At 43.7% G+C, this 11,654-nt stretch overlaps 1 protein-coding gene across 1 annotated transcript in view; it reads right to left on the reverse strand.

Moving 5' to 3' along the window:
• Nucleotides 1-2,256, reverse strand: part of Tsn (translin) — a 12,932-nt gene extending 10,676 nt beyond the window's left edge. Inside the window, exons 1-2 of the mRNA XM_021170625.1 lie at nt 1,525-2,256; nt 298-391 (exon numbers count right to left, since the gene is read on the reverse strand). Coding sequence (XP_021026284.1) covers nt 298-391; nt 1,525-1,590 — 160 coding nt within the window. The 5' untranslated portion in view covers nt 1,591-2,256. The remainder of the gene's footprint in view (nt 1-297; nt 392-1,524) is intronic.
• Nucleotides 2,257-11,654: the final 9,398 nt, after the last annotated feature.

Consider the following 11,654-nt stretch of genomic DNA (forward strand, 5'->3'; position numbering starts at 1 on the left):
CACACACACACACACACACACACACAATAGACTATCATAGCAAAACAACATTCCTATTGAAACCACACTATACACACATGGAAAAGCAACCAAAATATCAAGAATATCGTAAATCCTCAAAATGACCAAACCCCTATTCTCCAATTTTCACTCACAATAAAAAATAATAAATAAAAGCATAATAAACATTCCTCACAATAAATGACAAAAGCGTACTCAGTATGTCCTTTTTATGGAACGTGACTTAAGAGTAATATGTTGAAAATTTTTTCAAACATCAAAGCAAAAAAAACTTACTGTCCTGAAATCCAGTACCCTGGTGGACCCCTTGAAGTAGGGTCAAAATCTCTCGAGCAGTTTGTTCCAAACTCTGTACAACTTTTCGTATTTCCTAGAGAGAATTAAAAACAAAAGCCAGATAAAGTCAGTGTAATTTTCAGCAGAGTCTCCTACAAACATGCTACCACACCCTCACATTCAGTCACAGCTCTCTGACTTTCCCAAGAAGGGATTCTTCAGGTGTGAACCCAAACTCTTCCAGTAATTTCTTCTTGTCACAACTCAAGGAGCTGCTAAAAAGCCTCATATTCTTCAAGTAGCCATGAAAGAAAAATAGCCACCTGCTCAAGAACCCAACTGAGACACTATATAAATGAATACCTGACAATGTAAATGTTCTCTATAGAACAAAAACTTAAATACAAGTGGTGACTGATTTTCATTCATTCATTTTGCACACATTCTCTGAGCACATTTAGTTATGGGCATTATGCAAACATCAAAGACACAAGCAATTCCTTCTAGCAATTTAATAAATAGAATGGATAAATGGGTTTTTTTTTCAATTTCTCACGATTTTAGGAGCTAACAGAAAAGCAGTCAAGATAAGGACTATAAATTTTGCACTTGTTAATTTCAGCACTGAAAACGCTGAAGGCTAGAGGTTCAAGTTCGAGGTCACCCAGGGCTACACATCAAGATCCTGTCTCACGCGCAAAAGGAAAACAGTCAGAGAGCAGAAAATAAACTAATTCCAGCAAAAGCAGATAATACAACCAAGAGTCCTCAGACAGAGCAATATCTGGAGCACTAGACGAATAAAAAGTTAACTTGAACACACACACAGTAACGAGTGTAAATAAAAGGAGAGCGGGGAAAGAGACCTTGTGAGCCACAGGAGAATCTAGATTTTTTTTAATCTTTTATGTGGGATGAGAAGCTACAGGCGAGCTTTTTGCTTAAAGAAAGACCGCAAGTGCTATTAAAAAAAAAAAAAATACCAGCAGCCAATATAGAAAAGATGTGCTGGTTAGCCACGGGCATTAACCGAGCCTGGGACTGGAATACTGAACTAGTAAAGGTGATATTCTAAGAGGTACATGACGCTGAGAAGTCGAATCCGGAACCAAGAGGCGGCCTAACCTAAACCCATCGGGCCTGAAAACGAGACCGAGCAGGACCGGGCCAATTGGCCCAGCCTGGCTAGGAAAAGAAAAAAAGGAGATGGGGAGGAAGGGGGCTCGCCTCTCGGATGTCCTGCTCGGCAGCCAAAAAGCCCTGCAGCTCCACGAAGATCTCGCTCACAGACATGGCGCCGGCTGCCCTACAATCAGTCAGCACCGGAGCACCGCCGAAGAAGTACGACCCACAAACAAGAAGCGGACTCGCTCGCAACGCCCGTCGCCGTCGCCACTGCCGCGTCCACCAGCCCTTGCGCCAAGGCTGGCGCCGGGGTCTTCCCACACCCGCGGCGCACCGGAGCCCGGGCTGCCCGCCGCAATGCCTGAAGCGCCGGGCGCACAGTCCCGTGCCGCGCTCTTGCCGGGAATCCCGACGGCAGGACTAAGGGCGGTGCCTCGCCTGCATCCCGCACGTAGGCATCTCCGGAAACAGCCCTACGTAGGGGCTTCAGCGGCACGTGGCCGTAGGCCGGCTGATAGGCAGCTCTAGTTAAGGAGGTGGGGATTCGCAGATAGGCATCTAGGAAAACAGTGGGGGGGGGGGGGGTGCTTAGGGACACTTGGCTCATAGAAGGCGGGGCCAGCGAGTGGCGTGGTTTGCTTATCCAAATTATCTGTGTGCTTCAAGCAAGGGAGGAAAGTCATACTTCTGTCTGCTCAACAAAGACCATGCATAAACTGAATGGGAAAGAATGGCGAGAGAATGTAATCCGATAAACGAAAAACAATAAAAGACTATAATCTAAATAAATACTAATGAATAAAAAATATTATCTTCGGGTCTGGAGAGATGGCTCAGCGGTTAAGAGCATCGACTGCTCTTCCAGAGGTCCTGAGTTCAATTCCCAGCAACCACATGGTGGCTCTCAACCATCCATAATGGGAACTAATGCCGTCTTCTGGTGTGTCTGAAATGCAGTGTGCTCATATGCATAAAATAAATAAATCTTTCAAAAAAAAAAAAGAAAGAAAGAAAAGCGTGTTAGTGTAACCTTCAACCAAGGACTACACTTCAGCTGTGAAAGTGCTTCAGGGCTTTGAAGTCCTTGTACATGATCTGCCTCACAACTATCCTCCCAATGAGTTTGTTGAAGATCTCTCTGGTCTTGAGCAGTCTTGAAGAGGCCAGAGTTCACCTTGTAGCTCCCTTCTTCACCTGATCACCGAGTACACTTTCAGAATGAGCTTGGATGAAGTTTTTCCTGTTATTTCTTTGAAAGAGTATCTTCTGTAGTGGCTTGAGGGCTCTTAACCATTGAAAGGGAGAGGTTGACAAGGTTTCGCAGTTAAAGGTTTGTCACCAAGACTGACAGTCTGATGGAAGGAAAGAACCAACTCCCACAAGTTGTCCTCTTCAAGCACACACACTACACTCACACACACACACACACCAATTAAATAAATGTGTAATCTTTGATGGACAGTCTCATACTCTTCCCCCAGCCCAGAAAATCTATTTTAACTTCAAAAGAACCATTCTTCTTTGAAGGAGCAGGAACTAGCCAAGACACCCACTTCTACAGGAACTGTTTTTGATCATGTTCTGGACCCAGTTGCCTCATAACTTAGTAAGGAATATTCTTTTGGGGGTGGGGAGTCGAGAAAGGGTTTCTCTGTGTAGCCCTGGCTGTACTGGAACTCACTCTGTAGACCAGGCTGGCCTCAAACTCAGAAACCTGCCTGCCTCAGCCTCCCAAGTGCTGGGATTAAAGGCATGTGTCACCACTGCCAGGCTTGTGGGTTTTTTTTTTTTTTTTTTTGGAAGGAATATTGTAAGTGCCCTTTACCTTTCACTGGAATTTAGAATTTAGATACCTTGCTGGAGCATGGGAGAAGGGCTTCTTTTGATCTTAAAGCTTTTCTATTCCTATAGCCAATCCCTTCTTTTGTGTTCTTCTGTTTTGTTTTGGTAAAGAATATGTTAGATCTCAAAGAAACACATCTCAGAACCTTTGGCTCCTCCCAGCACTTCTCACCAGCCCCCTACCCCAAACCTCTCCCTCCCAGGGCCTGGGCTTCAGCTTCTCTTCCCCTACTTTCTCCTCCCTATTAAAAAAAACATGAGGCTACACACTCTCTTCATCTCCCAGTCCCTGCACCTCCTCTTCTGTTCCTCTCTCACTCTCCCACCTCTCTCTCCTCTTGTTGTCAGCTTCATATCTACAATAAACCCTTCTCAACCATACCTTGAAGTGGCCACGTCCTTGTTTTTTCATTAATTAGGGTTTTAACTAGGCTAGTGTTTAACTCATTACGAAGCTAAGGACAGCCATGAACTTCCCGATCTTCCTGCCAATGAAACAACCTAGTGGGGAAACCCCCACTCAACTCCCAATTCCTAGTGCACCCAAGAATCACGAACAGACGACCATCTTGATGTAAAAACACGAAGTAGTTTAATGGCAGAGCTCCGGATCGAACCGAGACAGTGGATTCGACCCGAGGCTTGGAAGCTAGGGATTTTTATAGAAAAGGGGTGGGGCTGGGGAAGGAATTGGCGAGGTTTCACATGATTGGTCCATTTAAACATTAGCAACCTGTTAACATTTAACTTAGGTCAGAAGGGTGGGAGATAGGGAGGTGCTGGGCCAGTCTGGCATGTCATTCTCTTTATCTTTATTGCTAAGCAGCCTCAGGAATGTTTTAACGATGGGCCTGCCCGGGCATGTCCTGGCCTGTTCTGCTATGTTCTCAGCCCCAGGTTTCAAAGCTCACAAACAACTCTTTGGGCTATTCGACATACATTACATGAATCACAGGTCTCAAGTTTTTTATTTCCTTTCACCTCCACTTCCCCAATGCTGGGATGACAAGCATGGACCACCAGGGTCAGCTTTAAGTCATCACTTGACCAAATTTCCATGGCTGCCATTTTTTTTTCAAGTACCTTTTGAGAAAGTTTCCAAAATCCCAAGTTCAGGATGTGGTAGACACAAGGACAGTGGCTCCAGCAGCATTTGGGAAGAGTGGCTTGTGGGTGTTAGGAGCATCGTACTATCCACTCTCAAATGGACTCTCAAAAAATTCTTCTCTGATTGACAAATAAAATGTAAAAATGACAAGTTTATTTCAAAATTAACTCTATTCTTAACTTTTCAATTATGCCTATTTACTCACTGTCTGTGTGTTTGGTTTGTATGGGCGGGCATATGTGGAGATCAGAGGACAATAGAAGACAGTTTCCTGTTTCTACCATGGGAAACCTGGAGTTCACACTCAGGTCATCAGGTTGGGAGGCAAATGTCTTTAAACACTAAAATACTACCATTACACTGTCTGGAACCAAAGGAAAGAAAACAACTGACTTAGAAAATAAATTCCCAAATCTGCTATGGTGGCACACGTCTTTAGTCCCAGCACTCAGGAGGCCGAAGTAGGCAGATCTCTGAGTTTCTCAGGCCATCATTATCTGCAAAATGAGTCTTTGACAGCCAGGGCTCTTACACAGAAAAACCTGTCTCAAAAAACAAAATAATAATAATAACAATAATAATAATAGAAAATGAACTTCCAAGTAGACCAGATTTATAAAAACATAATCTCAATCATTGCAATTGGTCCGAGCTTGTTAAAGCAATTATGAAAACACTTAGGTGCAGCAATAGAATGGTGAAAAAATCAAAGATACCTTAGATTAAAACCCCCAAATTGCCATACTTTTGGATCCACAGGACAGCCTTGCTAACGAGCAAATAATAACTGCTCTCACTACACAGAAAGCAAACCTCACAGAGCAAAGCTTGAGGGCTACATCTGCTTGTAAGCTCAGCACTTGGGAAGCAAGAAGATCATGAGTTCAAGGGCAGCCCAGAATAGCACACAAGGCCATGTGTTCAAAGTTGAACAGAACCATTGCTGTCTGGGAGCAGTCTACATCAGCCATACACCAGTTTGACCATGAACCCCTGCTGAAACTTGGGTCTGGAATTTTCCCTGAAGGACTGTTTATTGAAGTCATTCTCCTGAGCTCATGGAGCTAGTGGAGGCAATGGAAACTATGAGATGGGACGTAATAGGAGATCTTAAGGCCCTGTCATTGGAGGTGTATCCCTAGTGGGTATTGTGGGACTCTGGTTCCTTCCTTGTTCCCTATTCACTCCCCTTCCTTCCTTTCTCCCTTCTTTATGGTTCTTTCAGGGCTCACATAGGGCAAGATGGCTCCAAACTTGCCATGTAGGTAGGGATGATCCTGAATTTCTGATCTTCCTGTCTTCCCCTTCCAAGCATTGGGATTGCAAGCCTGAGCCACAAGGTTCTGTCCCTCAGAACCTTATCAATCTTCCTGCTGCTGTTGCCCAAAGAGAATCCAGTAATGCAAGGCCTCAGGACACAGAGACCTCAATAGAGAGCAGATTCACTACTTCAAAACCAAAGTTTATTTTTTATTTAAATGTTATCCCAGCACTCAGGAGTCAAAAGCAAATCTCTGAGTTCAAGGCTAGCCTAGTTATAGAGTGACTTTTAGGACAGTAAGGACTACACAGGGAAACACTATATAGAAAAACTAAACAACAAAATGTTTTGAGACAAAGAAGGTCTTGATCTGTCCCTTGGCTGGTCTGGGATTTGCTAAGTAGACCAAGCTGGTGTGAGTTGTATTGCTTGATCCTGAGATCTGCTTCCCAAATTCTGGGATAGGACACATGTGACATCACATCTGAGACCTAATTTTTTTTTAACTTTTATATTTTCTCTCTCACACTATCTTAGTTAGGGTTTCTATTGCTGTGAAATGACACTATGATCAAGGCAACTCTTATAAAGGAAAACGTTTCGTTGTGGCTGGCTTACTGTTTCAGGGGTTTAGTCCATTATTGTTATGCCCAGTTTGCAAGACCCTCAAAGACCACCAGGGACCACAACTCCAGTGTAAGCACATGACAGTCTTTATCTAAGTTCAGACTCAGGCCAAATCCTCCCTGAGCAACAAGATAGGAAAGCTATGTGCCGATCTGGGCTTAGGGTTTATATAGGGAAGATTTGCAAGCTAGGGCTTCTGAGCCTTGGCATTACATAATTGGGTAAATAGGTAAAGGAATTTTTTTCTATTCATATGTGATTTTTTATTGGATATTTTATTTACATTTCAAATGTTAAACTGATTGATTCCCTGTTTGCCCCCTGGAAAGCCCCCATCCTATCCCCCTCCCCCTGCTTCTATGAGGGTGGTTCCCAACCCACCCACCCACTTCTTCCTCCCTATCCTCGAATTCCCCTACACTGGGGTAACAAGCCTTCACAGGACCAAGGGCCTCTCCTCCCATTGATGCCCAACAAGGCCATCCTCTGCTACATATACAGCTGGAGCCATGGGTCCCTCCATGTGTACTCCTTGGTTGGTGGTTTAGTCCCTGGGAGCTCTGGGGGTTCTGGTTGGTTGATATTGTTATTCTACCTATGGGGTTGCAAACCCCTTCAGCTCCTTCAAACCTTTCTCTAACACCTCCAATGGTTGGCTGTGAGCATCTGCCTCTGTATTTTCAGGCTCTGGCTCTCAGGAGACAGCTATATTAGGGTCCTGTCAGCATGCACTTCTTGGCATCGACAATAGTGTCTGGGTTTGAAGACTGTATGTGGGATGGATCCCCAGGTGGGGATGCCTCTGGATGGCCTTTCCTTCAGTCTCTGATACACACTTTGTCTCCATACACTTTGTCTCAGTATTTCCTCCCATGAGTATTTTGTTTCTCCTTCTAAGAAGGACCAAAGCATCCATACTTTGGTCTTCCTTCTTCTTGAGCTTCATGTGGTCTGTGAATTGTATCTTGGATATTGTGAACTTTTGGGCTGATATCCACTTATCAGTGAGTGCATACTATGTGTGTTCTTTTGGGGTTAGGTTACCTCACTCAGGATGATATTTTCTAGTTCCATCTATTTGGATAAGAATTTCATAAATTAATTGTTTTTAATAGCTGAGTATTACTCCATTGTGTAAATGTACCACATTTTCTATATCTATTCCTCTGATGATGGACATCTGGGTTCTTTTCAATTTCTGGCTATTATAAATAAGGCTGCTATGAACATAGTGGAGCATGTGACCTTATTACATGTTGGAGCATCTTCTTGGTATATGCCCAGGAGTTGTATTGCTTGATCCTCTGGTAGTACTATGTCCAAGTTTCTGAGGAATTGCCAGACTGATTTCTGGAGTGGTTGTGCCAGCTTGCAATCCCACCAGCAATGGAGGAGTGTTCCTCTTTCTCCACATCCTCGCCAGCACCTGCTGTCACCTGAGTTTTTGATCTTAGCCATTCGGTATTCCTCAGTTGAGAATTCTTTGTTTGGCTTTGTACCCCATTTTTAATAGGGTTATTTGTTTCTCTGGAGTCTAATTTCTTGAGTTCTTTATACATATTGGATAATAACCCTATATCGGATGTAGGATTGGAAATGATCTTTTCCCAACCTGTTTGTCCTATTAACAATGTCTTTTGCCTTACAGATGCTTTGCAATTTTATGTGGTCCCATTTGTCAATTCTTGATCTTATAGCACAAGCCATTGATGTTTTGTTCAGGAAATTTTCTCCTGTGCACATATATTGGAGGCTCTTCCCCACTTTCTCCTCTATAAGTTTCAGTTTATCTGGTTTTATATGAAGTTCCTTGATCCACTTGGGCTTGATCTTTATACAAGGAGATAAGAATGGATTGATTTGCATTCTTCTACATTCTTCCCAAGTGGAGCCAGCACCATTTGTTGAAAATGCTGTCTTTTTAGCCACTGGATGGTTTTAGCTCCTTTGTCAAAGATCAAGAAACCATGGGTGTGTGGGTTCATTTCTGGATCTTCAATCCTATTTCATTGATCTTCCTGTCTGTCACTGTACCAGTACGATGCAGTTGTTATCAAAATTGCTGTGTAGTACAGCTTGAGGTCAGGGATGGTGATTCCCCCCCCACCCAGAAGTTCTTTTATTGTTGAGAATAGTTTTCGTTCTCCTGGGTTTTTGGTTATTCCAAATGAATTTGCAAATTGCTCTTTCTAACTCTATGAGGAATTGAGTTGGAATTTTGATGGAGATTGCATTGAGTCTGTAGATTGCTTTCAACATGATGGCCATTTTGACTATATTAATCCTGCCAATGCATGAGCATGGGAGATCTTTCCATCTTCTGAGATCTTTTTCGATTTCTTTCTTCGGAGACTTGAAGTTCTTGTCATCACAGCCACTTCCCCATGGATTCTGGACATGGGAACTCAGCTCTTAAAGCTTGGACAGCGAACACTGCCCACTGACCTTCTCTCCAGGCCCCGGTCCAGATGTGTTTGTGGCTGCCCTCCTGTCCAATGACTTCTGAATAGAAGAGTGGGCTTGCTTCCATCATTTCCTGGTGGTACCACCTGAAGCAGAACCTAGTTTTTAGAGTTCTTGACATTTTTTTTCTCAATTTCTCCAAGAAGGTTTCCTAGAATGATTCTGCTTCTGGAAAGATGGATTTGAAACACTTTTCTTCCTTCCTGCTGCTAAGTATTGATAAAGGTAAGAACCATTGAGGTTACATAGAAACAGTTGCAAGGAGGTACTGAAAGTCTGAGTAGACAGAGCATGCAGGGTCCACACAGTTTAAGACATCGCACGAAAATACCAGGTGTGCAGCTCACTCCTGTCCTCCCAGAACTTGGGACATTGAGGCAAGAGGATCATCACAAGTTCCAGGCCAGCCTAGGACACAAAATAAGATGGTTGTGAGCCACCATATGGTTGCTGGGATTTGAACTCAGGACCTTCAGAGGAGCAGTCAGTGCTCTTACCCGCTGAGCCATCTCTCCAGCCCCACAAATATCTTTTTAAAAGGAGATTTCTCAGGGCTGACTAGGTGACTCAGTGGTAAAAATACTTCCTGCTCTTGCAGAGGACTCAGGCTTCCAGAACCCATGTAGCAGCTCATGGTTATCTGCAAGTGCAGGATCAGAGAAATCTGACTCCTTCTGGCCCCCATGCACATCAGGCAGGCACATATTACATATGCATACATACATACATACATATGCATATATAGTTACATGAACACAAGCAATGTAGCTAAAACAAAATGAAAGTAAATAAATATTTTAAAAAGAAGATGAGAACTGTGGAGGAAGAGCAAGCAAGGCACAAAAGTTGCAGGGTCCATGGCTTTAGGAGGTACAGCAGGTGTGTGGGTCCATGCTTTTAATCACAGCACTCAGGAGACATCAGCAGAAATATCTCTGTGAGTTAGAGGTCAGTCTACTCTATTTATAAGTGCCAGGGCAGCCAGAGCTACATAATGAGACCTGGTCTCAAGGAAACAAAAATATTACTTTGTTTTATGTGAATAAGTATTTCACCTGAATACATGCAAGTATGCTACCTATGTGCCTGGTGCCTGAGGTAGCCAAAAGATATCAGATCCCCTGAAACTGGAGTTGCAGTTTTAAGCTGATACATGGGTGCTAGAAATTGAACCTGGGACTTCTGCAAGAACAGCAAGTATTTTTAACCATGTCGCCATCTCTCCAGTTGGTATAGCCAACTCTACATCGTATCTTCTAGTAAACGAAATAAGAGAAAACCCTTTCCAACTTTTCTTCTGTTTTGTGTATGAGGGTCTGTAAATTAGACCAATAAAAGATATGTGTTAACAGAACAGAAAATCAGAGAGGGAATAGAAGAACTCGATGACATCACAAGTAGCAGGTCCTGGGCTGGGGATATAGCTCTAGAAGTAGAGGGCTTACTGAGAATGTGAGTTCCTGGATTTAACTTCAGTACTACATAAATCAGATGTGATGGCTCAAATAAGAATGCCCCCCATATATGGGATGATGTATTTGAGTATGTGGTCCCCAGTTGGTGGAACTGTTTGTGAAGAATTAGGAGGTGGAGCCTTGTTGGAGGACATGTATTACTAAGGGAAGGCTTTGAGGTATCAAAATCCATACCATTACCAGACAGCTTTCTGTCTTCCTGCTACTTATGGGTTAGGATATATGCTCTCAGCTCTCAGTGCCCTGCCTGCCTGCCTGCTGCCTGCTGCCTGCTGCCTGCTACCTGCTGCCATGCTCCCTACCATGAGTGTCATGGACTCACTCTCTGAAATGTAAGTTCTAAATAGATTGTTCCTTCTATAAGTTGCCTTGCTGGTGATGTGTCACCACAGTATTAGAAAAGTAACTCAGGTGCTGGGTGAGTTGTGCATGCCAGAACTTGGGAAGTAGAGGCTTTGTGTTTACAGAAGATGGGCTCTCTCAACTCTCTCGGCTGCCTGCCCAAGCTTCCTGCTACCATTTGCTGCCATGACTTCTCTGCTATCATAGACTCTTCCTCTGGAGTTATATACCAAAATAAACTCCTTTCCCCATAATTTCCATTGATCACCGTGTTTTATCATGGCCACGGGAAGGTAACTGATACACTTAGGAAGAGGGAGCTTCAATCAAGGAGTTGCCTCCATCAGATTGGCCTGGGGATGTGTCTTTTGGGGCGTTTTCTTGATTGGTGGTTGACGAAGGAGAGCTCAGCCCACTGTGGATGCCAACATCCTTTGACAGATGGCCTGAGTTATATAAGAAAAGTGGTCAAGTGTGAGCCTGGGAACAAGCCAATAAGCAGTGGTCCTGCATGGTTTCTACTTCAGTTCTTGCCTTGGTTTCTCTCGATGATGGATTTTAACCTATAAGAAACAAAATCTTGCTTCTCCCCCAAGTTGGTTTTGGTTTGTCTTATCATAGCAACAGAAAAGAAAACTAGGCCATCCCCAGAGGACAGCCTGCTGGAGTTGGTCCTCACCTTCCACAATTTGGGTTCTATGGTCCAGTTCAGGCCTTCAGCTTAACCTCCATAGCCTTTACCCTCAGACCCATCTTGCCATTGATTGCCTTCCTCCTTTTGTAGGGACAGAGAGGGCCTCATGTATCGATGGCTGCCTAGATGTTGGTTTATTCAGAGTTGGAAGTAGAAGCCAGAGCTTCATAAAAGGCAGGTAAGCTCTGTGCTGAGCCTGCACCTCCAGCCCCTCTTCCAGTGTTCCTTATGTCATAACATTCCCCAAAGGGACTTAAGGAAGCCCCATCTCCCCAGAAGTTGCTCTCTTAGCTAAAGGGCTTCTTTTTTTATCCACTGAGTCTCAAAAATATTTTGCTTAAAATAATCTTCAGACCGGGTCAGTAATGTGGCTCAACAAGTAAAAGCACTTGCCACTAAGCCTGAGTCCCCAAAACCCAT

The sequence above is a fragment of the Mus caroli genome, chromosome 1, assembly GCF_900094665.2.
Source record: "Mus caroli chromosome 1, CAROLI_EIJ_v1.1, whole genome shotgun sequence".
Classification (NCBI taxonomy): Eukaryota; Metazoa; Chordata; class Mammalia; order Rodentia; family Muridae; genus Mus; species Mus caroli.